This window comes from Danio rerio, chromosome 12, assembly GCF_049306965.1.
Source record: "Danio rerio strain Tuebingen ecotype United States chromosome 12, GRCz12tu, whole genome shotgun sequence".
NCBI classification, from domain to species: Eukaryota; Metazoa; Chordata; class Actinopteri; order Cypriniformes; family Danionidae; genus Danio; species Danio rerio.
In genome coordinates this window covers 36,727,759-36,754,049 of record NC_133187.1, presented here as the reverse complement: position 1 = coordinate 36,754,049, position 26,291 = coordinate 36,727,759, and the positions used below count along the sequence as shown (strand labels likewise).

At 37.0% G+C, this 26,291-nt stretch overlaps 3 protein-coding genes across 12 annotated transcripts in view; 1 reads left to right on the top strand and 2 right to left on the bottom strand.

The window, feature by feature from the left end:
• Positions 1–1,927: 1,927 nt before the first annotated feature.
• On the bottom strand, positions 1,928–17,284 carry tepsin (TEPSIN adaptor related protein complex 4 accessory protein). Its single transcript, XM_001919649.7, has 13 exons — positions 17,140–17,284; positions 14,376–14,448; positions 14,193–14,284; positions 13,960–14,053; positions 11,289–11,356; positions 10,140–10,221; positions 7,967–8,035; positions 7,673–7,861; positions 7,411–7,597; positions 5,261–5,374; positions 4,837–4,915; positions 4,587–4,721; positions 1,928–3,379 (listed from the first exon to the last, which is right to left on the bottom strand). Exons 1-13 carry the CDS (start codon positions 17,176–17,178, stop codon positions 2,906–2,908), a joined length of 1,695 nt encoding a protein of 564 aa, XP_001919684.2. The 5' UTR covers positions 17,179–17,284; the 3' UTR covers positions 1,928–2,905.
• Positions 17,285–17,620: 336 nt separating this feature from the next.
• On the top strand, positions 17,621–20,032 carry ndufaf8 (NADH:ubiquinone oxidoreductase complex assembly factor 8). The gene is made up of 3 exons (NM_001303010.1): positions 17,621–17,877; positions 18,325–18,435; positions 19,869–20,032. Exons 1-3 carry the CDS (start codon positions 17,797–17,799, stop codon positions 19,887–19,889), a joined length of 213 nt encoding a protein of 70 aa, NP_001289939.1. The 5' UTR covers positions 17,621–17,796; the 3' UTR covers positions 19,890–20,032.
• Positions 20,033–22,266: 2,234 nt separating this feature from the next.
• slc38a10 (solute carrier family 38 member 10) overlaps positions 22,267–26,291 on the bottom strand; it is a 59,375-nt gene continuing 55,350 nt past the window's right edge. For all 10 annotated transcript variants that reach the window (XM_073918678.1, XM_073918674.1, XM_073918672.1 and 7 more), the window contains one exon: positions 22,267–25,460. In XM_073918678.1, the coding sequence (XP_073774779.1) occupies positions 24,286–25,460 (1,175 nt within the window). In that variant the 3' untranslated portion in view covers positions 22,267–24,285. The remainder of the gene's footprint in view (positions 25,461–26,291) is intronic.

The following is a 26,291-nucleotide window of genomic DNA, read 5'->3' as shown; positions in this document are numbered from 1 at the left end:
CAGGCACTGTGCTTTGTGTGAAAGAGCTTGATGATGAAAATTGTCCATGCGGTCATTATTGTTTTGTATTTAGGACTGTACATAATATATAGCTAGCATATATACAATATTTGAAATCGCTGTTATTTTATCAAATGTTCCTCTAATGTAAATAAAAAAAAATAAAGTTTTTATTTAAAAATTTATTGGCCAACTTTTTTGTTCATAACATTTCTCACACTCACAATTCTTTATATATTTGACCACATAGTTTTCGGCACGATGTATCTTGATCAGCTATATGATTGAGTGTTAATGTTTGTTCTTTTTTTATAACACACACAGGAAGACAGAAGTGCTTTCAGTAAGAAGAAAGATTGTAGTGCAAATAGTAGCAGCCACTGCAGTAACACTCATGGTTTCAACACCAAACTGGAGTTGCTTTTCCAATCTTATCTCAGTGAATTCATAATGAATTAAGAGACGTACCTTTGCTGATCAAGACACTATTCGCAATCTGAACTCTTCATGGGAACCTTTAGCAGCATTTAGACAGTGTGTAAAGAGTAAGTTGCAGATCTCCACGAGTACTGGTTAAAACCATGACCACATTTACGTGCACAATTTCTGTTCATTAAAAAAAAAAATTCCTCAAAAGCAGCTGGGATATTTTTGTATGTAGTCATAAAATCAAAACGATGCTTTAAAGTTTTGGGGTTGGTTATTTTTAATTCTTATAATTTTACATAAGTTGAATATATTTAAAAATATTATTTATTCATATAATGACAAGGATGATATTTTCAGCAGTGTTACTTAGGGTCTTCAGTGTCAATTTAGAACAGTGCACGTTTTAACAATTGACTAGGGTTTAGACTATTTTTGTGGGTCTATGTGTTGTGACATGTAATATATATATATATATATATATATATATATATATATATATATATATATATATATATATATATATTTTTTTTTTTTTTTTTTTTTTTGTAACCAGGACTCCCTGGTAGAAGAGATATTGTTTCTCGATAGGACATTCCTTGTTAAACAATTAAATAAAATAAAAAAAAGAAACCTTTCTTGTTCCCAAATTTTGAAAAAAGTCCCGCTTGATTTTGGTCAATGAAACATTTACTTGAAATAGACATCTTTAGTAACAATTTAAATATGTTTAATGTGTGTTTAATGTTTACCTTCATCCTTAATGCATTAGTCAGAATTATTAGCCCCCCTGTATATTTTTAATTAAATACTTTTTAACAGAGAGAATATTTTTCTCAACACATTTCTAAACATAATAGTTTTAATAACTCATCTCTAATAACTGATTTATTTTATCTTTGCCATGATGACAGTACATAATATGACTAGATATATTTCAAGATACTTCTATACAGTGTAGTGATATTTAAAGGCTTAACTAGGTTAATCAGGTTAACTAGTCAGGTTAGGGTAATCGGGTAAGTTATTGTATAATCATGGTTTGTGCTGTAGACCATCGAACAAATCTAGCTTAAAGGGGCTAATAATTTTGACCTTAAAATGTTTTTTAAAAATTTAAAAACTGCTTTTATTCTAGCCTAAATAAAATAAATAAGACTTTCTCCAGAAGATAAAATATTATCAAACAAACTGTGAAAATTTCTTTGCTCTATTAAACATTTGGAAAATATTAAAAAAGGGGGAAAAAAATCAATTGTGTATATATATGTATAAATTAAATAAATAAATATATAAATTATATATATATATATATATATATATATATATATATAAATATATATATATAAATAAATATAATAAAAATAATATTTATTTTAATAATAATTATTAATAAAAGCATAAAGGCTATTATAAAGGCACACTGAATCCGAAATCTTCATCTGTTATTTTTGCACGTTAAAAAATAAATTCGACCTCACCTTCTGTTAATCGTACTGACACACTGCCTCCGAAACGTTCGTCCTACATAAAAAATTCAAACAGGTTTAGATCTTTTTTTTCTTCCACTTTTCGCGTCCGGAAAAGCGATTTCAGAGATGTTTTAACAGTTCAGAGCCACTGTACAAGCGAAAAACTAAATACAGAATGCCGTCTTTTGAGCTACAGATATCTTTATGACAAACGCAGAGCATAAAATAAAGACAAAATGTGGCGGACAGAATATGAAAACCCCAAAATGCTGGATTCAGTAACTGGCGCGTCTCTCCCCTGCTGCTGCTTGGTGTGTGTGTGTCTATGACACATCAACACCAACTATTATAAATGAATATAGGTACTGCTAGTCTCTGTTCAGCATTTATTTGTACGTACGTGAATGTGTGAAGTATCACAAGCAATGTATCAAAATTCCACTCATTTCCTGAAATAAACTTTGCATTTTGGGAAAATTGTAGTGCAGCTCTTTGATGAGGAGGAGAACTCTCCTTCCTCTCTATGTAGGCTAATATTAAATGAACACAGTATGTAGTCTATTCTTCTTTCTTTTTCTACTTTGGAGAAGAGAGAAGAGAACAAACTATCACTTCTTGAATTGACTGTGAAATGTACATGTTTTTGATGGGTAAATTAATACGCATTGAGCTCAGTGAACAAGGTTTATGAACGTGACAAATTTTACGCATATAAATAGGAAAAAATGCATCAGAAAATTTCAGACTTCAGTGTGCAAAGACATTAAGTCAGAAGACTATTTAAATGTCTGGAAACCAGATGACTGGTTACTAGAGAGAAAAAAAAGCTGATCATGGCAACCAAATTAAAATTGTGCATTTAAATGTGGTCACTTTCATCCATTTTTTTAATAACTTATCATATTCACTAATCGCATTTCATTGAAAAAGTTCTTCCATTCAGTATTTATGATGCCGTGTAAGAAGAGGTCACTCATAGGCTGAATGAGGTGAACAGAAACCGTAGATCAGAGATTGAGGAAGGAGAAGGCAGACAGTTGTTCAGCAGATGTGGACGATCCTGCAGTTCTTTTCTCCAGTGCACAGTCTGTGTCAGTAGTGGCTTCTCCACAGGGCTGGGCATCAACCGGAACAGGCTCCACCAAACAGACTGGTTTACTTCTGTTTACGAGCTCCATCCCACTGAAGAGCGACAGTCTGGATGGATCTGAGCTTTTTGAGGTGTCTGTGTTTCTGTGTTCGCCCTCTTCTTGTTCCCTGTTCATATGAGACCCTGGTGCAGTGCTGTTACCTTGTGTAAATGCCATCTCTGATGGGATGACAGGGGTTGTGGGTTCTCCGGTTTGTCCTGAAATGAAGGGGATGGTGATGGATGTAGAGGGCTGATCTGAAGACGACAGGTTGGTGGAGGATGAACGTCCAATTCGGTCAAATCTGGGGTTCGTGACACAGCCAAGCAACGCCTCAAACTGCCTTAGGAGCTAGTTAAACAAAAAAAATAAATCTGTTAGTATTTTATTATGACTATTGTGATTATTAGTAAACTTTAGCCTCTAACAACACATTCAAAGATATTCATTAGAACATTCATAGATTCTCCAGTCAAATTTGTTTTTAATTAATGAAATGCATGAAACCTTCAGTTGAAGTCACCTGAATTATTAGCCCCCCTGTTTATTTTTTTCTCCAATTTCTGTTTGATGGAGAGAAGATTTTTCTAAACACAAGGGGCTAATAATTTTGTCCCTAAAACGGTGTTTAAAAAATTAAAAACTACTTTTATTCTAGCCGAAATAAAAAACAAAGACTTTCTCCAGAAGAAAAAATATTGTCAGACATACTGTGAAAATTTCCTTGTTCTGTTAAATACAATTTGGGAAATATTTAAAAAAGCAAAAGAAATTAAAGGGGGTTTAATAATTCGGATTTCAACTGTGTGTGTGTGTGTGTGTGTGTGTATATATATATATATATATATATATATATATATATTCATTCATTCATTTTCTTTTCAGATGAATCCCTTTTATAATCAGTAATTGCCACAGCATGAACACAGGGAGAATATGCAAACTCCACACAGAAACGCCAACTGGCCCAGCCGGGGCTCAAATCAGCAACTTTCTTGCTGTGAGGCGATTGTGCTAACCACTGCACCACCGAGTTGACGCATATATACATGCACACACACACACACACACACACACACACACACACACACACACACACACACACACACACACACACACACACACACACACACACACACACACTGACTTTACTTTTTATTTATAAACATTCAATGTTTTATGTTGTGGTGATTGTCAACAGATACAAATAAAAAAAGAGAAAAAAAACTGTCCAAGAATTATGTTAAATATGGGGATAAGTATATTTTAGTTTTTGTACACTAATGTAATATACAAAAAGTATTTTGACAGCTAAAGGTGTTTCACACATAACCCAGATCCAAACCGACGCAAGCATGCAATATAAACCATTTCTAAAAATAAAATAGTTTTTAAATTCACACTTTTTTTGTATTTTTTTTGTCTTAATGGATTGTTTCCTTATGAAAACTATTTATTTTCTTTCTTATAAATTGTTTCCAGTCACAACAGCCCTGATAGTCACTTAATTATCATCGAATAGTCTGCTTCTTTCATTCGTTGGTTTTTGAGACATTACCTTGGTTGCCTTGTTGGCGACAGGCCCTGTAGTTCCTTCACTAAGCTGAGCGAGGCGTTTGTGAATGATATTAAAAATATGGTCTAGAGAGAGGAAGTCTGAAGACATCAGGCAGGCCAGAGCACACAGCGCCCTCTGCAGGAAGAAAACAGAAATGAGTTATGTTGTGCATCATCAATACAATTTTCCCACACAAACAGCCATTTATTTCAAACAGTATTCTCCGAATTAATGCAACAGGAAGCTTCACCATCTGGACGATCTGTGTGTGGTCTTGTAGTTTGCGAGAGAGAAGTTCAACAACAACCTCGCAGTTGAGAGTTGAGCACCTGAGAGAAGACAGAGGAGCAGAATGTTATTTAATCTAGCTAAGACATTACATGCATTACACTCCAAGTGTGTACTGTAGAGCAGTGTTTCCAAACCCTGTTCCTGAAAGCACACCAACAGCACATATTCTGGATTATATCCCTCTTATATAACTCATTCGTTGCAGGTTTTGTAGAATCTTCTAATGTTCTGGTGAGTTCATTCAGGTGTGTTTGATTAGGAAGAGTTTGAAAGTGTGTACTGTTACATGCCTACAGGCACAGGGTTGGCAAACACTGCTGTAGAGCCATGTTTGGCTACATTGATGCCAAAATCAAGAATATGTCTCATAATAAATGATTTACTCTTTGATGAAGTGCTGGCTCTCCTCTCTGGACAGGAAGACTTTGGATCCGCTGGTCAACTTGTTAATCAGTGCTGTCTCCTGACCACAGTCCCCCAGCTGAATGGCCTCCACACTGATACAAATCAACATACAGTTAAAGTCAGAATTATTAGCCCCCCGAATTATTAGCGCTCCTGTTTATTTTTTTCCCCAATTTCTGTTTAATGGAGGGAAGACTGTTTCAGCACATTTCTACGCATAATAGTTTTAAAACTTATTTCTAATAACTGATTTATTTTATCTTTGCCATAATGACAGTAAATAATATTTTACTAGAATTTTTTCAAGACACTTCTATACAGCTTAAAGTGACATTTAAAGGCTTAACTGGGTTATTAAGGTGAACTAGGCAGGTTAGGGTAATTAGGCAAGTTATTGTATAATGATGGTTTGTTCTGTAGATTATAAAAAAAAAAAAAAAATAGCTTAAAGGGGCTAATAATTTTGTCCCAAAATGTTTTTAAAAAAAATTAAAAACTGCTTTTATTCCAGCAGAAATAAAACAAATAAGACTTTCTCCAGAAGAAAAAATATTATCAGACATACTGTGAAAATTTCATTGCTCTGTTAAAAATAATTTGAGAAATATTAAAAAAAGAGAAAAAAAAAATCAAAAGGGGGCTAATAATTTTGACTTCAACTGTACATTTATGAAAATTAAGTCCAAGTTAAAACCTCATTCTCATTAGCATAATGTGAAAAAATTGTATATTATGTACACTACTGTTTAAAGGTTTGGGCCAATGTAGGATTGTGTTGTCTTTCTTTTAGAAAATAAAAGAAATGAGTTTGCCTCGACCCAACTTCCACTCTTAAAAGCGTGTTGATGCTCATTTCCCAAAAGAGCTGAATTATGAGAGATAAGAGAAACCAAAAGCTTCTTGTCTCTGCATTGTAAGAGGTAATTACATCTAGACCAAATGGTAACAATTGTAGAATGGGAATGGATATGTGGCCTAATTTTTTTTTTTCTTACAGAAAGATGTCCTTTTATTAGCAAAAACATTAAATTGATTAAAATTTTAAAAACATTTATAACGTTATAAATACATTCTATTTTAAACGAAAGGCTATCATCTGCACTTTTTAAGCATCATGAAATATTAAAACGTAGTGACTCATGAAGCTTCAAAATCTTTACAAGTTTTTAGTTTCAAATTAGTGGTTCGGAGCAGACGGGGCTTTAAAAAATAATTAAAGACATGATGGTAACGACCAAAGAAATCCATATATGCAAAGAAAACAAAACTAACTTGTTTACAAATTAAGTTGTATAATAAAATTAAATCACGCAGAGAAAAAGTATTGAACACTTGAAGAAAGGGAGGTGTAGAAAAAGAGAGTGAAAGCCCTAGTGGAAGTCTATGCAATGTCCTCACTAATAAAGGGTTTCTGCAGGTTTCACAAAAAAAAAAAATTAAGGCTTTTTAAGACCCAAAGAATGAAATTTTAGACTTAATATAGGGCTAGACGCAAAGGATTTTTTGATGACCCAGCAGAAAAAAATATTTAATAAGTCATTTCTTAGACAGATATTTTAAATGTGTCAAAACAAGCAGACCTTAGTTGTTTACATACATTTTTGTTCAACAAAACTAAAAAAAAAACTCTTTAAAAACTAAATGTTGCACAACAGACTACAGTTCAAATATTAGTTATGAGTAGTTTTGCTAAATGTTTTGAGATGAGTTGTTGGTGATTGGATGTGTTTTAAATCAATTGGGTAGCTTTAAATAAACAAAAAAAAAATTAAGACATGTTCAAAATTATTATAGACCTACAAGACATTATTTCAGTGAATTTAAGACCTAAAATTGTGTTTTTGAAATTGAAGATATTTAAGACTGTAATATAATGTGGCAAATATGTGTGCATAAATTTAATGTAAAAAATTATCCAGACATTTCTTTCGTGTCACTTGCAATACTTGTGAAATATCTCATATGACACTAGAGACTGTATTCTGCCATTTTAGTGCTGCAAATGTAATGCCAACATTTCAATTCCCCTTGGTGATGCAATGACCTGGCGTTAATGACCTCCAACACTTGAGAAAGCAATGTGTGATGACCTCCATCAGCAGAAGCCCTGCAGCAGTTTGTCCCTTACCGTTCTGACAGGTCACCGCTCTCCCGACTCGCCCCGGAGTGGCTGCCCGAGCCGCCTGACTTACTGCTTCTTCCCATTGAAGCCTGGCTGGCCTCTGCAATCTCCTGGGAGGAGTTGTGAGAGGAGCTGTGGCCGCTGTCTGTTTCCTCCCAGCCTCCACCAGCCTGCCCCGGGCATCTGTGAGATGCTGAGATGAGGAGAAATGCTCAGTGCTTCAAAATCCTAAACACACACCTGACCTGCTTTTCATATCTGCTCTCACTTCTGTGGCTGTGGGATTGGATGTTGTAGGCGCATGCTGGCACTGCTATCTCCACAGCAGCAGAGGGCGCAACCACCGCATGGTAGTGGTTGTCATGAAGACGGAGGCCAGGATGCTCGGTCGGAGGAAGGACGGCGCTGGCAACCACCTCAGCAGCTTTCTGAATCTTGTCCAACAGAGTCCCTGAAGCTAAACCAGAAACACTGCATGAGATTTGACAGAACACTAGCATGCTTTCCAAATATTAGCACTGAGATCAGGACTTTGATGAATGCTGCTAAATGTCTGCCTTACTGGACTCTTTCCGTCCAGGGCTAGATCCAAAACCCTGCATCCCAGACCTGAGGGACTCTGAGCCCATTCCTGCAAAAACAAAAACAATATGCCATACAAACATACTTAACTACTATTAAAGGTCCAGTGAAATTAAAATAAAGTTTTATAGATGTCGATAAGCTAATGTGCTCCAAAACATTGACAAAAATTGTGTTTAAGAGATAATTTTGATATAAACGCCCAAAGCTTGCAATTTGTCACTTCCGCCTAAATGAATCAAACATTTTTTTTTCACCTCATACTTCAGTTTCTCATTAATCTTTGACTAATCAAATGCTCTCTAGTATTGCACATGCCCCACCACCTACAAGACGCTTCTCATTTGCTTTTCATTTCATGCGCTTGCACTCAACCACAAAGCTGTGAGAAAAACAAAACGCAATTGGCTGATTGGCTGTGAAAAGGGGAGGAGCTACTCTATGTCCCACCCTTTCTTCATGGTTCAGTTGAGATTACGTCAAATTTCGAATATAATATGCGCATTTCAAAGCACAGGACCTTTAAAGGTGCAGTATGCAGGATTGACCTACTGGTTGAACTCGGTATTGCAGTTAAATTCAACATATTGGATAGGGTTTTTTACCCCTCAGATCTCAACTGAGCCCCAAGTCACAGTCACAATAGTTTTTGAGCCAAGAGGCAACCCCCCGCTCTGGTTCGTGAAGCAAATACGGAAGTAACTGAAACTGCAATTCAGACATTTTGCTGGTTCTGGCTCTATAATAGAGCAGATTTCTATTGAGCCCACTGTTAAAATGGCCAACTTTACAGCAGAAAAAAAAGCCGTTTACAATTTTGGTTCATATAGCTAATATTACCCTTCATGACAACTGTGAGGGGGTGACTTTTTTTATAACTCATCTGTTTCATTTATGTTAGGTTATATTAAGTTAAAAAAATTAAGGGTGTGGCCACTTGAATGACAGCTAGGTCTCGCTGGTTGAGGTCACTTCACCTTAGCGGATTCCGGCTGATTAGCCACTGAACTTGGCATATGCATCGTATTTTTGTTTTGTTTGATGTGGCTTTACACAGTCAGTTGCTTTTTGGAATTATTTCTTACAATTATCAGATGATATGGCATGCTGTGTGCACTTAATTACGCTCACAAACTATTCACGTGGCCTCAATTTCCTAGGTGAGTGAACTTATATCCTTTTAGCCTTGCATTTACTAACACCGACTATATTGTAAGTGTTAACAAAATGGCAACGGTTGGCCACGCCTACTTGTAGCTTCTTTTGCCTTCGTCAGAAACCTATGGGCGACATCACAGATACTACGTCCATATCTTTTACAGTCTATGATTGAGTTCAACCACTAGGTATTGCAGTTAAATTCTAAATATTGGATAGGGTTTTTTTACCCCTCAGATCGCGATCGACCCCCAAGTCACAGTTAGAGTTTAAGCATGCAGATTTCTGTCAACCATGCTGCAAAAAGGGGTGAAAGAATAGATGACGTAGCATTGATAAAACAAATGATTACTCCATTTCTGCACAGAGGGGTCATGTTTTAATCTTCAATTCGAGTTATGCGTTCACATGACATGAAACAGTTCAGAGGTCATAGTTCACCCAACTTGAACTTTCAAATGCAGCGACATGCAAAACTTTTCGGTCTGCCGCATTTGCATAAGTATGAATGGAAGTCAAATGGGGTGAAATGGGCAATGTGACCACAGCTTTACACTGTAAACTGATCAGCTAAAATTTACGTTTGTAAATTTTAAATTGCAACCACCTTATTTATTACTGGGGAAATGCTACTGCTCTCTGAAAGTCACATTTATAGCCAAGCATTTTTAGCCATACCCACATATATTGAAGAAGCATTCATGTCTGAAATGAAATGCACTGTATTTTCACCAAGGCACACCCGGTACCAAAATATAATTATAAGAGCAAAAAAGACAGACGTTCTGACACGTAACGCACATGTTCAAAGCAGAATATCTGATTTTAGCTTTGTTTTTCAAATCAACAAACATTTCCACTTAGCATGTTTCTTAAATATCTGCAAACATATTATGGTATTTTATAATTTAGAAGAGTCAAAAATTTACATACAGCATTTTTAAAACAAGGAAATATGCTACAGGTGAAAGCAGCAGGGCTCTCGGTTCACTTACCCACAGAGTGAGTCATTGATTTGTGTGGAGACGATACAGAATCTGGAGACATTGAATCATTAAAGAGTAGACTAGCCAACTCCTGTACAGAAACAAAGAACAGTTCATTTTGGACATAAAAAGACAACTCACTCAATACACTGATGTCTTATGAAGCATAATGCACTGCGACAACCTGAACCATGAGTTTCCTGTCACATAGCGATGTACAGGCAAGCACAAACTCCTGACGCTGCTTATTTATATATTTTTTTAATTAGGTTGCAGCATCCAGGATAAGCACATATACCATTTTGATGAACAACACACACATCCTCCCTCTCAGTAGTAAACAAACAGTGTCAGCTCACATGTGAGTTTTCATTACTATGCTACAGGAAGTTTACACTCCAGACTGTCATGAATGGGCTCAGCACTCAATGCCAAGATAGTGGGTTGTTAATATTGTTTTAAGCAATGTTCACTTTCTTTTATACTGTTGCATATTGTTTATGAATAGATACATATACAGTTGAAGTCAGAATTATTAGCCCCCGTTTGTTTTTTTCCTAATTTCTGTTCAATGAAGAAAAGATTTTAACACATTTCTAAACATAATAGTTTTAATAACTCATTTCTAATAACTGATTTATTTGATCTTTGCCATGATGACAGTAAATAATATTTGACTAGATATTTTTCAAGACACTTCTATACAGCTTAAAGTGACATTTAAAGGCTTAACTAGGTTAATTAGGTTAACTAGGCAGGTTAGCATTATTAGGCAAGTCATTGTACAACGATGGTTTGTTCTGTAGACCATCGAAAAAAATATAGCTAAAAGAGGCTAATAATATTGACCTTAAAATGTTTTTTTTTTTGGAATTTTTATTCTAGCTGAAATAAAACAAAATACTTTCTCCTGATTAAAAAATATCAGACATCCTGTGAAAATTTCCTTGCTCTGTTGAACATCATTTAGGAAATATTTAAAAAACAAAAACAAAAAAAATCAAAGGGGGGCAAATAATTCTGACTTCAACTGTATGTTTGTTTCTTACAAGACTTTAACACATAAGACAACTAAAAATCTATTAATCATAGAAATGGCTGTACTGAAGTTTAATGGGTCACTGATATTAATTTATCTGTACAGAAAGACAATTATACCTGAGCCGAGCTTCTGACTTTCTGATAGAGAGCATTTCCATGTATAGGATCTGGTGGCCCACTGTAAACTAAGAAAGACACAATATAACATTAAAAGGTTAGTTTACCCGAAAATGAAAATTCTGTTATTCATAACTGAATCTTCATATTGTTACAAACACATAAGACTTGTACACCGTCTGAACACAAATGAATTTATTTTTGATTATAAATGTCAGCTCTCTGACCCTCCATAGACAGCAAGGGTCCAGAAAATTTCAAAGCACAGAAGGGTACCAAAATCATTCAGGGCTCAACAATAAGGACTGCCTGATGGCCCGGGGCCAATGTGAGAGATGCTCGGGACAGAAGACATAATCTATATTTAATATTTAATCTATATTTCATATTTGTCAATTGCGTGCAAATACAGTCTTAGAATCAAGAAATCAAGAAGTTTGTGCTTTTAAGCCTTTAAATGCTACCTTCTCTGTAAGTGTAAACACCATATTGCTTTTCGGTTCCTCTTATCTGATTAGATGTTGTGAGCATGTTATATGTTAATTTTTTCCATAACCTGGTAAAAATCAGAGACTGAAATAAGCCTAAAAGAAAATTTCTGTTTCTAACGTCTTGAAAACATTTATGTGGGTACAACACGATGAAAAAAATAAGTGATGTTTTGCACAGTTTGCCGTACTTTTGGCAGGTCAGTCACCTTTTGTTTTGCAATAAAATACCTGCACATTTTCCGTACTGCTATATTTCACTGCTAAATATTTGAACATTTAAATATTTAAATTCTAGATTCACATGCGTTATTTTTGACACATCATTTAAAATATGTAGCTATTAACTTTTTTTGGTGGAAAAAAAATCTTTAGCGTTGAACCCTGTATTGTCAAAGCATTTCATGTTCCTTCAGTGATTTAACTATAATTTTATGAACCAATGTGTGCAATAAAAAAACAAAAAAACAATCACTTTATTTATTTTTTTTACTAAATTTTTATTAATTTTGTGCACATAAAATTATTCTTGTTGCTTTATAAAATTGAGCTTGAACCTCTGAAGTAACATGTAATATTTTGACATTGCTTTCGGAATTCAAACTTTTTGTACCCTTTCTGTCTATGTAGGGTCAGAGCGCTCTTAGATTATAACTTGTTTGGTAAATGGACAAAGGTCTCATTGGTTTGAAACCACAAGATGCTGATTAATTAATGGAAGTATTTTCATTTTAGAGTCAGCTATCTCTTTAAAAAGGGCTCGCCTTTATACAGACTTGAAATCAACTTGTCATATAACACAACTTTTACAATTAAAATGTAATCTGAAAAATGTCTATTACACAAACTAATCTGCATTTTTGCAGCAATATTGTAAAATTACAAATACAATATAAAATAAGTAGAAAAGCTGTTTTTTTATTAATATTAATCCTTAACATTCAATGTTAAAAAATGAACAAAATTATAATAAATCTAAAATTATTATACCAATTCTTTATTTTCAGTTTGGTCCATCAAGTAAAATAAGTTTGGGCATTGCTGCATCATATAATAGTATAGATCAGGGGTGCACAAACTTTTTTGTATGACCGGCCAAAAACTAAATATCATTGAGAGCTGAGGGTCAAATGTTTCAAAATAAATCGAAAATAATACTTTATATCATATTAATGAATGCTGTATAGTTTTAAATGATTACTAATTACAATAAAAAACATTTATAAAACAGTGGAGTTCAATGCTGAATACAGTAGTGAAGCAGAATCTACCGTTGCCTTTATTTGCTCACTGATGTCTCTGCATTGTCTTCTATCTATTGGGTGACAGTATGTACATAAAAAAATCTGGTTTATTTACATGATCTCATTGAAACATTTCGTATTTCAGTTTTTGTAGCTTAGCAATAAAACAGTCAGTGGCGAAGCAGTGGTGCAGTAGGTAGTGCTGTCGCCTCACAAGCAAGAAGGTCGCAAGTTCGAGTCTCGGCTCAGTTGGCGTTTTTGTGTGGAGTTTGCATGTTCTCCCTGCATTCGCGTGGGTTTCCTCCGGGTGCTCTAGTTTCCCCCACAGTCCAAAGACATGCGGTACAGGTGAATTGGGTAGGCTAAATTGTCCATAGTGTATGAGTGAGTGTGAGAATGTGTGTGTGGATGTTTCCCAGATATGGGTTGCGGCTGGAAGGGCATAAAAACCCATAAAAAACCCAGTAAAAACTTGCTGGATAAGTTGGCGGTTCATTCCCGGATTAATAAAGGGACTAAGCCGACAAGAAAATAAATTAATGAATGACACCATCCTCTTAATTCTCATGCTCTTCTAAAATGGGATGGTGGGCCAAATCAAAGGTTACCATAGGCCAACTTTGGCCCAAAGGCCCTAGTTTGGGCATCTCTGGTATGGAATCATTTGCTATATGCCCTTAATGTCATTGTATTGTTTACAAGTTTTATTACTTATGTATATTTTTAGACCACATTTTATGTACAATTGTATATATTGTAAATTTTCTTTTTTTTAAACTCTACGTTTTATATTAATGTTAGGCACCTTGGGTCTGAGAGCAACGTAATTTCGATTCTCTGTATGTCCTGTACATGTGACTGAATTGACAATAAAGCTGACTTTGACTTTGACTATACTGTCTTTTTTCCCTTTATCTTGAATAGTTTGAACCTGCTTACCAATAACTTCTTGTATAAATGTAGCATTTCGCCGTAGCTCTGTGAGGAAGTGAGGTGGTCCATGGCCACATACATGCAGGAGAATCTTCAGAACCTGAGACAGGATTAATAAAGACAGCATAATAAACACCAGAATTTAAAAACACTTAAGAGCTCAACAAAAGAATGTAATGATTTTAAACATACTTTTGGTAACCATAAAAGAAAACACTGAGCTTGTTTCATTATTTTACCTTAAGTTTAACATGGCACGACTCCACCTGTAGTCTCTCCAAAAGGTACTCCAAAAGACACTGGCAGCAGCCCACTGACTCATGGGAAATTTCTGAAATCATGACAGTCAAGGTCCACTGATGGCAAAGCATTCATTATTCTGCCGTACTCAGTTCTCTTCCGCAATGCCACAAAAAGGATACTGCTGATTTCCTCGAAGAGATAGCCAGGACAGGGCGATTCGTCATCTGATGTTGCTCGCATAAGCGTTGGCACCTGAGATATGCACACAAAAAAAAGAGCTGAGCAAATCTCTCCTCCAGCAACATTCATTTTTAAACCACTGTACATAGATAACAAGGTCAGTGTCCTTCAGGCAAACTGAAATAAAGATCCTTGATTGAGGTTTAAACTGGAGACATTTAGAATATATATATATGGTGAAGATGGTGGCACAGTGGGTAGCACTGTCGCCTCACAGCAAGAAGGTCGCTGGTTCAAGCCTCGGCTGGGTCAGTTGGCATTTCTGTGAGGAGTTTGCATGCTCTCCCTGTGTTCACGTGGGTTTCCTCCAGGTGCTTCGGTTTCCCCCACAAGTCCAAAGACATGCACTACAGGTGAATTGGGTAAGCTAAATTGTCCATAGTATGTATGTGTGTGATGAGAGTATTGGTGTTTCCCAGTGATGGGTTGCAGCTGGAAAGGCATCCACTGCATAAAACTTGTGCTGGATAAGTTGCCAGTTCCTTCCACTGTGGCGACCTCTGAATAATAAAGGTACTAAGCAAATAAAAAAAAAAATTGAATGAATGAATGAATGAATAGGGTGAAGACACACTATAATATATTCAATATGCACTTATCTGTTTATTTAGAACAACAGACCATTTTGAGGGATGTAAACGATACCAAGGGTCCACATATTTCCTGTTTTACGTTTTTACTTCCCACAGCTTCCAATAATTAAAGTTCTGCATATTGATAAATAATGTTATGATAGCTGTTTTAACATTAAGTTATGACTGAATTGCCTTTTGTTACAGATATGAAATAGTTTGACAGCAAGCAAGAAATGTTTGTGGGCTGATGACATGCCCACATTGAAATGGTCTATATATTCATAGGGATACACTGATATGGAAGTTTTGCCAAATATCGATAACTACAGTAATCAACGTTTGAAGTGAATCAAAACCTATCATCAAAGTTGTCCTAAAACTATTTAACAACACTCTTGCCTTAAGACAATTTTGAATTACATTTTTAATCCACTTTAATTGTTGACTACTGTATTTATATCTGAAAGACGATAACTGAAGACAGGAAAATAGATAAAAATATCGATATACATTTTAAGTCTGATTATAAAAACAAAATGCAAACAAATGAAGTGGAGAACCAATCTCTGTGGCAGGAGATCGTGTTGCTGTGGTTCTACCCTTCGACCACCACCCGTTCCACAATGCACCCGCCCCTTACGGCTCCCCCTGCAAGTGCTGGGCCTGGAGGACGATGGTCCTACGTCGCTCCTTCGGGGAAAGCCCGGTCGGGCTCGTATACAATGTTGTTCTGTTGGCTTCATCGAACATAGACCTTCAGCATGCACTGGGGTGGTTTGCTTGCCAGTGTGACACGGCTGAGATGAGAATCAGCACCTCCAAGTCCAAGGCCATGGTGCTCCACCGGAAAAAGGTGGTTTACCATATCCATGTTGGTGGTAAGTCCTTACCCCAAGTGGAGGAGTTCAAGTTTCTGGGGTTTTGTTCACGAGTGAGGGAAGGATAGAAGGTGAGATTGACGGGCGGATTGGTGCAGCGGCAGCAGTAATGCAGTTGATGTATCAAGTCTGTTGTGGTAACGAAGAGGCTGAGCCGAAAGGCAAAGCTCTCGATTTACTGGTCAAACTATGTTCCTACTCTCACCTATGGTCATGAGGTTTGGGTCATGACTGAAAGGTAAAGATCTCAGATGCAAACGGCCAAAACGAGTTTCCTTAGCAGGGTGGCTCTTAGAGATAGGGTGAGGAGCTCTGTCACCCGAAAGGAGCTTAGAGTAGAGCCACTGCTCCTCCACATCGAGAGAGGTCAGCTGAGGTGGCTCGGGCATCTGTTTCGGATGCCTCCTGCATGCCTATCTAGGGAGGTGTTCTAGGCATGTCCCACAGGGAGGAGGCCTAGAAGAAGACCCAGGACATGCTGGAGGGACTATATCTCCTGGCTGGCCTGGAAACACCTCAGGATCACCTGAGGATCCCCTCAGAGGAGCAGGAGGAATGTCAGAATAGAAAGAAGTCTGAGGTTCTCTCCTAAGACTGCTGCCCCCGCTACCCGGCCCCAGAAAAATGAATGAAAATGAGATGAGAAATGGGGATGGACAAGTTATTTTATTTTAAAACTGTAACTGCAGAAAACGCCCAGCAGTACACACCAGAAGAAATAATAAACCCTAATTCATCTACTGATTATATATTTTTTTATAAAGCTATTAATAACAATATCAGTAAAAATGAGCATTTATCAACCAATACTAATTATTACTATTAATTATAAATACGAATTACTTTCTGAATCCTCTTACATTTTCAGTACAGTCAGTACCCATACCATAAATGTTCTATGGCAATACTGAGGTTACTTTAATGTAACGTAGAGTATTAATATGACACTAATGTAACAAACAGTTTTAGTATTACCCTGGTTTTACCACAGACCATTTGCACTTGTGTCATTACTATGGTACATGTCAAAAATACCATAGTAGTAAGTACCACAACACTGTCCAAAACACCATGGCATATTTGATTGTACATTTCCAGCGTCTACAAACATAAATATCAATCATTTGTACATGTAAACAGTGTAGTGACCACATATATCGCCAGATATTGAATAAACAACGTAAGGAATGACGTTTGGCGATAGCGACAGCTGAAATGACGTTATTTTGCCCGGTGTCGCGGATACGTACTTTTTGTAGGAAGACCAACCGTTCCAGTATTGAAACCATGATGGAGCAGTCTGTGTTTTTTCGCCTGGCTGTGTACCATTTCTCAGAGGGCGGATGACCGTGCAGGTCCTGCCTGCGAGAATCTCCGCACAAACCACAGGAAACCTCAGTTTAGCTCAGACACTCTCGTTTGACACAGCGAGGTCAGAGTTGTGAGTCGACTCTTTTAGTTGAATCAGTTCGACTAGGTTGCTTATTTAAAATGAGCTGTTCAATGGAACCGATTCACTGACATGAACCGTAGATACTAAAATGCACGTGACTAAACGCGGACGTGAAACTGGGGTGGATTTCGTGAACATCCTGAAAAAGTCTTTGAAGTCTGCGTCCTTGCTATTGGCTGCTCACCATACGTAGAAAACTATGACCAATCATAAACCAGCGACATGTTTTCTGGTTCAGAAGTAGCGCTGTGATTGACCAGATTCTCCTCAGTGGGAGGGTTTACACGCGCTGTCTCAGAGGTCACCAGCATGGCGCTGTCCATGTTCAATATACACTCTGCTTACATCTCCATGACTTTTGTGAATAACTGACTGACACAGTGATTTAAAATGATTTAATCCTAGCAAAATTCGATTCTGCTGGTCCATAAAAGGATTATTTATTTCTTGAACTATGTCGGGTTCAAATGTTTGGACTCGCAGCAGAGCGAGAATGAGACTCTTCCCAGAGCTGATGGCTCAGTGCTCAGGAGAGGTACATTTACATTTATTTATTTATATATATATATATATATATATATATATATATATATATATATATATATATATATATATATTTATTTATTTATTTATTTATGCACATGTACACTGTAAATACACACAAACACACAATTTGACAACTTCCCTGTGTGTTTGAATTAAAAAAAAATGGCCTGCACAATACACGTTTTAAGTTAAGAAATCGATAATTGGTGGAATAATGATCATTATTTTCAATCACACCAAATAACTTAATTTCTTATTTGACCAATTGTAATTTTCTGAAAACAAATTCTCTAAATAACAGTTGTTGTTTTAATATATAACCAATGTTATCAAACCTTTACTGAATAAAACAAATAATAACATTTCACTCAAACCCACACCTAATAAACAAATCCTGAAAAATAAAATATTATATTAAACTAAATTATGTTAATAGGCCACTGCTTATGGGAAATGTGTAGCCGCCACAACCACTGGCAAACAGGAGCTGACCAGAAACATGTGCGTCAAAGAATTTGAAGCACTGAAAAGCTGTTTTCAATCTGCTGTGAGTGATTTCCTTTCTTACATTTTCTTCTTTTGTATTACTATCGAGCAAGATAATAACTGTGTTTCATTCATGACATGGCTAATCATAAACTATATATATATATATATATATATATATATATATATATATATATATATATATATATATATATATATATATATATATTAGTGGTGTATTGGATCCCAAATCTAAGGATTCGGATCACATCGTTTTTTAGTCATGGATTGGACCATTTTTTCTGATCAGCCAAGAAGGGGAGACAAATGTAATTTGCTTCCCATTTATTACAAAAACAGCACTGCAAGACACTTTTGGTTTTAACAAACAAAACTCAGAACCTATAATTTTATTAAAAATATAATGAAGAAATAATCAGCTGAATAAAAATAAATTGTAAAATATTCAGTACTGTGAACAATTCAGTTTCTACTACTGTTGCTGATGACTCTAAAAGTATAAATCTAACATTATAATTCGGACAATCCATATTTATTTTTAGTCTAATTTTCGAATAATGATTCAGTTATTCACTTGTAAATCTTCATGTTTCATTGCTGGATGCATCATTTTTGAAGAATTACTGAGTGGCATATTATTGATGCCTGGTTGTCGCCACCTATTGATTTAAATAATGTAATTGCTGCCTACAACTTTCATTTTTGAGCGTCATTAATGATGGTGATTTTAATCTCTACCATAAACATCAGTGATTTTATCCAAACTTTAAACTGTTATTCCAGTACTTCGGTGTTATTTTACTGTTTGAAACTAACTCAAAGACTAAATACTCAATCTCTTTCTTGATTTTCGCGTTTTCAGATTTGAATGCAGCTATTCGAATGAATATATGCAAATCACCATTATTTATAATAAATATTGCGTGGGTGTTAAGATCCCGATCTTTCAATGATTAATCGTGCAGCTTACACTGAATGCATCGATGCAGGCTAAACATGAAGTGACAGAAAACACTTTTAATAAACTGAAAAACCCACCACATCCCGAATAACCCACCACAACTTAGTCCATCTTCGTTATATTTTACAGAAAAGCCTAAATGCTTTCATACATGTGATTTGAATGACGTGAGACGCTAGATCTCTCTGTGATAATTTAAAATTTTGGATTAATCTACCAGTAAAAAACACATTAATCCATGGATCATGTGTGTTCCGAACCGTGTGTTGTGATCCTTATGAATCACGGATTAACTGTGATCTGTTACACCCCTAATATTTAAATATGACATGTTTAGGATGATGCTGTTTTTTAAACGTGTTTTGATATGTTATTTTGATTATACAAGTTATTTGAATCAATAAAGTTGCTCTACTGCCATTTTAGATGCTATGTATTTATATATATCATAAACTTAATCTGATACAGATGTCAAAATGGGACAATAACTAATTGTTTCTCATTTTTTGCAGGCGAAAAAAGCAGTAAAGTGAAGAATATTATGTTGGAGATTATTATAATTTCCCAGTGAACCATTTCTCTGTTAATATGCATGACTGTACTGTACAATAATGTCTCAAAACAATAACTCCATTGTGTACAAATCTATAATAAAGTCTCTTTTTTATATATAAAATCTCTAATAATAATGTTTTTTCTTCAGACATAGAACATAACATACAGAGGCAGTTTGGCCTGAATTATTTCACCGTCTGCATCCATTACCCTCCCCTTTCCACAAATCAATATACCAGAATGAGGATAAAAGAGCCTGACTAATGATAAGCAGACATTCGCTGTTGTTCAGAGTGTGTAATTGATGAGGGAGAAATGAGATATGAGGTGCTACATGATGGGTGGTCATTATGACGCTCTTGACCGTCACACGATTCCACCTTCAAATCTGGACTCGCTCCTAAAATCCAAAATGGCGGTTTTAGGGGGTTTGTTTCCAATCAAACAAAAGCCGGCCGAAACATGAAAGGCCGACTGATTAATGTGTATCCGTGGGGTGTACGTCAATGGCACCACAAAAGATTATGGGCTCCTAGTCGTCTCGTATGGAATGTAAAGCCGTGCCACTGTTAAATACACCCTTCCTGCGCAACCTGAACCCTCATTAGCCACATGTTAATTGATAGAAGGGCCATAAAAGCAGCAACTAATGACTGGGGATCAACAAACAATTCAAGCAGCCAATTAGAGGGACGGATCGGGTATTAAAAAACTGTTGCCAGAAAAGCAGTGACCTGTATATCAAGAAGAAAATGCTTTAGCTTAGTCATGATCTTTGTTTGTGGCCTTCCGTCATATGGGCTTCATTCACACGTTTTCAGCGCTCTACAAGGTGTTAATTGAAAGAGAATGGTCTTGTGGAAATGGTTGCGTTTGGGCCAAATTGGCAATAAAATCTAAGGGTTTGGGGGAACTTGTCTTGACGTTGAAAAGGGTTATATGTGGATGATCGGTTTTGTGCGCAATGTGCATCAAATTAATCTATAGTTTTTTTTGTGTGTTTGTCAGTCATACATTTTTAGCAATATTTATAGAAGTCTCCCTCCAAAATGTAAAAACAAAAACTTGTCTTAGATATTTAAAGGCATATTTTCAGGACGGTAAATTATTCTATTCAAAATAAGAAGTAAACATATGAAATGTCTTGAGATATCTTTGTTTTGGGAGTGTGTGTGTGTGTGTGTGTGTGTGAACATTTCTGAAACATATTTCACCATATTTAATCACTGGCCACTTTATTAGGTACACCTTACTAGTTCCAGGTTTGACCCCCGTTTCTGTTCATGACTGCTTTTATTCTTTGTGGCATAGATTCAGCAAGGTACTGGAAATATTCCTCAGAGATTTTGGTCCATATTGACATGATAGCGTCAAGCAGTTGCTGCAGGTTTGTCGGCTGCACATCCATGTGAATCTCCCGTTGCACCACATACCAAATGTGCTCTATCGGATTGAGATCTGGTGACTGTGGAGGCAATTTGAGTACAGTGAACTAATTCTCACGTTCAAAAAAAAACAGTCTGAGATGATTCACACTTTATGACATGGTGCGTAATCCTGCTGGAAGTAGCCATCAGAAGATAAGTACACTGTGGTCATAAAGGGATGGACATGGTCAGCAACAATACTCAGGTAGGCTGTGGCATTGACACAATGCTCAATTGGTACTTATGGGCCCAAAGTGTGCCAAAAAAAACCCCCACAAAGTGTGCCAAAAAAAAACCCCACATCATTACACCACCACCACCAGCCTGAACAGTTGATAGAAGACAGGATGGATCCATGCTTTCGTGTTGTTGATGCCAAATTCTGACCCTACCATCCAAACAGGCAACATTTTCCCAATCTTCTATTGTTCAATTTTGGTGAGCCTGTGCGAATTGCAGTCTTAGTTTCCTGTTCTTAGCAGACAGGTGTGGCACCTGGTGTGGTCTTCTGCTGCTGTAGCCCATCTGCCTCAAGGTTTGATGTGTTGTGCATTCAGAAAGGCTCTTCTGCATACCTCGGTTGTTACAAGTGGTTATTTGAGTTACAGTTACCTTTCTCCCAGCTCGAACCAATCTGGCCATCCTCATCTGACCTCTGGCATCAACAAGGCATTTGCGCCCACAGAACTGCCTCTCACTGGATATTTTCTCTTCTTTGGACCATTCTCCGTAAGCCCTAGCGATGGTTGTGAAAATCCCAGTAGATCGGCAGTTTCTGAAAAACTAATAAAGTGGCCAGTGAACGTACACCACTATTTGAACCATAAATCAATAACTTGAGAGAAAAATAGAGTGGGCCTATATTGGAAAGATTTGTAAAGATTTTAAAACATACATTCACAAAAACCAAAAACAAACTCACAAAAAGTTGCTGTAACATAAATGTTTTTTCTTTATTAATTTTACCCAATTAAAGAACAAAACAAAATGATTAAAGCCAAAGAGTCACCAAGATTTGAAATCCAATAACATTGTAATATGATCTGGTGACTTAAAACATCTGCATATTGATCAGTTATAGACCAATGAGAAGGCAGCAGCATTCCATTAATCTCTCATGATCCCAAACCATACTTCTTGTTTGAACTAGCAAAAGTAGGACGAAAATCTGGAAATTCGTCAAAAGAATATTTTATTACCCTGACCAGTTTAACCAGCAAGGTATAGAGAATGCAGTTAGTGGAAAAACAGACTCAATCCACACACAGTGTGGGTGTAACAGACTTCACATACACTGCAGAACAAACACAAACCCATAAGGCACTGAGAAAAAACATGGAATGTGAAAAAACAAAACAATTAACCCAATGCACAGTAAAAACAGGAACCAACTGTGAGAATGTTCAACAGCAAATCAGGAGTATATATATGGTCCAATTTCAGAACAGAACAGAATCAGAGACTTATTACTATTTGAGCAAATTACTATGCTCAATTTTATGCAGCTAACAAGAAATCAGACATTTAACATCACCTGGAACATCGGCTAAAATATTTCATGCACTTATAGTCAATTTATCCAAATAATAGTCATAGTTACATTTTAAATATACTAACTATTAATTGTCATAAATTAACTATTTGAAAGGAAATCTGATACTGCAGATCCACAAAGAATAACACTTCTTTTCAAAGGCACACACTTGATTGCATTCAAATAGAAAAACATTTAATAAAGGGCTTTGGATCAATACAAAATTGTTTACAGCGTAGATCTCAAACTTGATTCCTGGAGGGCCGCAGCTCTGCACAGTTTTGCTCTAACCCTAATTAAACACAGCTGATCAACAAATCAACGTGTTCAACACTACTAGAGATTGCGCAGGTGTGAGTTGAAGCTAAACTGTGCAGAGCTGCAGCTCTCCAGGAATTGAGTTTGAGACCACTGCTTTACGTTTCCATCATTTGTTCAAACACCTTCTTTTGTGTTCAACATAGAAAGGAAAGTAAGACAGGTTTGTGTGAACTATCCATTATTGTAAGTCTCTGTTTGGGGCTTTCAAAATCTTTCAGTCACATAGCGGTGTAAAAATATGTCAGTGACTGTAGTCTCAGAACCTTTTTTTAACATCTATTCTAACTGAATGACCCCCTGAACATGTTGGCCAACGTAACATCATCACTCCATTTTCAACATTACAGGATAGTAAATGGTCCAATAGTTCCTACAGAACCAAAAATTCATCAGGTCTTAAGAGGATAAAAGCTTTATATTTATTAAAAAAAAGGTTTACCTTTATTCCCAGAAGGTAAACCTTCAATTAAATTTCAGCACTTTGCTTGCAATTTACATAGCAGCCACAAGAGGGTACACTTGTGCCATTTTCCTATACGTTGGTCCACAACCCAATATTCTGAAAATGCCCTGTGTGCCCATCAAGGCTTGATTTTAATGTGATGCCTGCTCAGTTTATTACACCAGACATTCAGTTTATTGCACCAGATTCTGCAAAATCTCACACAAAACAATAATAGAGGCTCATAAGGGACTATGAGTTCAGGGTTCCCGGTGGACAACTAAGGGATCAAATCAAAGTGCCCACTGTCATCATAATCCCAAAAGGAATGTTTTTTGTCTTCAAGGCCTCTTCTTTTAAAATGAGGAGGAGACTCTTCTAGCATCCAGATCACTTGGTATGTTTTTGAGCATGCTTTCCTGAACATTCATTTCAGAGGCTCACTGAGAGGTTCAAGGGGGAGGTTGTAACCAGGGGTTTTATGAATGCAACAGTATGTACAAGGCCCAAAATGTTGGAAAAGCCATTTCTGTACCTTGGGAGATGCCCCCTTCAGAACCTACTTTTTACCATAGGTGCCTGGAGCAAAAGCCTGTGCACAGACCCCACAATCCCTAGTGACACCCTTGCTTGTCCTTGCCGACAGTGACCTACTCTTCATTCACCTGTCTTTGAAACGTCTGCTGAAGCTGGCGTGTGTGAACCAGAGTCTCTGCCATCAACTGCCCCTTTAGATCAGGATTTAAGAATAAACCCCCTACATCCTGCAGAAGATCCAGGTCAGCGCCTTCTCCACCCTCTAGGTCCAAAGCTCTGCGCCTTCTCTTAAGGTCCAGTCCGCCATCCTCTCTGCTCCTCTTTTCCTGTTTCTGCTCCTCAAGTGGGACGATGTTCTCCTTTAAGTCCCTGCCTCCGTTTTGCTTGGGCATTGGGGGGACTCCTTCTTTTAGAGCATCAGCTTCCTTTTTGGCATCGATGACCTGCTGTAGTTGCTCTAGCCGTTCCTTGTGCTCTTGAATTACTTTCTCCTTCTCGGCGCGCTCCATGATCTCTTTATCCATCTTCTCTCGTTCCTGTTTCAAATTCTCATCCTCAAGACTTTCCTTCTTCTGCTTCTCATGTCGTGCATCGATGACCTGCTGCAGCTGGTCTACACGTTCCTTGTGCTCGAGCAATCTTTTCTTCTCCTCAGCACGCTCGATGATCTCTTTTTCCATCTTCTCTCTTTCCTCTTTCAATCTCTCCGCTTCTAGCCTTTCCTTCTCTAAATGTTCCTTCTGCTGCCGCACGAGTTCTAGCTCCTTTTCTCGTGCAAGCTCTTCTCTTTTTTCCCGCTCCTTCCTCTCCTTCTCCACTCGAGCCTGCACCTCCTTCTCAATCCTTTCCTTCTCCAGCTTTTCTTTTTCGATTCTTTCCTTCTCTGCCTCCAGTTGGGCCAATTTCTGCTTTACTTTCTCCTCTTTCTCTGCAAGAGCATCAGGATTGATTTTGTCCACTTCTGGTTCACGCTGGCGCAGTGGAACACCACGGGCACCAACCTCAGGAAGCACTCCTTCGTTTTTCAGCTCCAGGTCCTCCTTCTTGGGAACTTCAACACCTTGGTCTTGCACTAATTCAAGGGAATTTTTGGGAAGACCAGCCACAGCTTGAGCCTCTTTTGCTGCCGGCTCCTCAGGCACTGCAACAGCTACAGGAACCTGCACTGGCTCTCCCTGGGGCTGCTGGAATTGTTCTGGAGCATCAACAGCAACTTTAGGCTTCACTGCCACCGCTATGTCTTCCTGCTGCTTCGGCACAGCATTCTCCACCTCACTCGCGCCCTCTCCTACAAAAGACATCATGCATTTTATTACTGCACACCACAAACAATTACTCCAGGAGGAAGCGGAAATACTTGTAACTTAATTATTCTTTTTTTTCTTTCCACTTGACAAGAGCTGGACCAGGTCAACAATAAAGACATTTCTAGTTCCTAGACATTTCCATCATATCCTAACTACATGCAACAAGCGATAAGCAATTTGTAGCAATATTTCAGAAGTGCAGACATATTGAAGTAGAGGTGAAGCAAAGTGTAAATTGTTTTCCGCTTTAATGAAAATATATTAAACAAACTTGACCAATGTACCATTTAGAAGAAAACGGCATGTTTAACTATAGCTTTTAGCGCAAAGGTGCAGCAATCTTGGAATCTTTCTGAGTCTGACGTCACAGGGTTGGATCCGGAAGTAATGGAATGAACACGGAGGCTGGACAGCCTAATTTAACACAATGCATGAAGTTGTGAGCAGGATCGCAGAGATGGTGCAAATACAAGAATCAAAATTGTGTCTAATTTTGCACCAGCTCTACGCCCACAACTTCACCCATTGTGTTAAATTAGGCTGTTCAGTCTCCATGTTCAGTCCATTGCATCCACTGTATCTGTTCAGCTGAGGAAACGCAATCAACCCCATGACGTCAAACACACTGATATTTCTAGATGGCGGCGCTCTAGGTCTGAAAGCTATGATAAAACATGCCATTTTCTTTAAAATGGTTACAATAATCGGGTTTGGTATATATATTTTAGTTAAAGTGCAAATCAATTTAAAAAATAATGTTAACTTCACTGAATGCTTCACTTTCACTTTAAACCTCTAAAGTACATGCTGAG

What these genes read in the sequence shown, in the direction of transcription:
- tepsin (XM_001919649.7), bottom strand. Translation starts at nt 17,178, where the DNA reads ATGGTTTCAATACTGGAACGGTTGGTCTTCCTACAAAAA. An exon ending in CCAATCCCACAGCCACAGAA is followed by an intron (nt 7,598 to 7,672) that starts GTGAGAGCAGAT and finishes TCCTCATCTCAG; the next exon opens with CATCTCACAGATGCCCGGGG. An exon ending in TCGCCAACAAGGCAACCAAG is followed by an intron (nt 3,380 to 4,586) that starts GTAATGTCTCAA and finishes TTGTTTAACTAG; the next exon opens with CTCCTAAGGCAGTTTGAGGC.
- ndufaf8 (NM_001303010.1), top strand. Translation starts at nt 17,797, where the DNA reads ATGTCGGGTTCAAATGTTTGGACTCGCAGCAGAGCGAGAATGAGACTC. An exon ending in TGGCTCAGTGCTCAGGAGAG is followed by an intron (nt 17,878 to 18,324) that starts GTACATTTACAT and finishes TTATGTTAATAG; the next exon opens with GCCACTGCTTATGGGAAATG. An exon ending in AAAGCTGTTTTCAATCTGCT is followed by an intron (nt 18,436 to 19,868) that starts GTGAGTGATTTC and finishes CATTTTTTGCAG; the next exon opens with GCGAAAAAAGCAGTAAAGTG.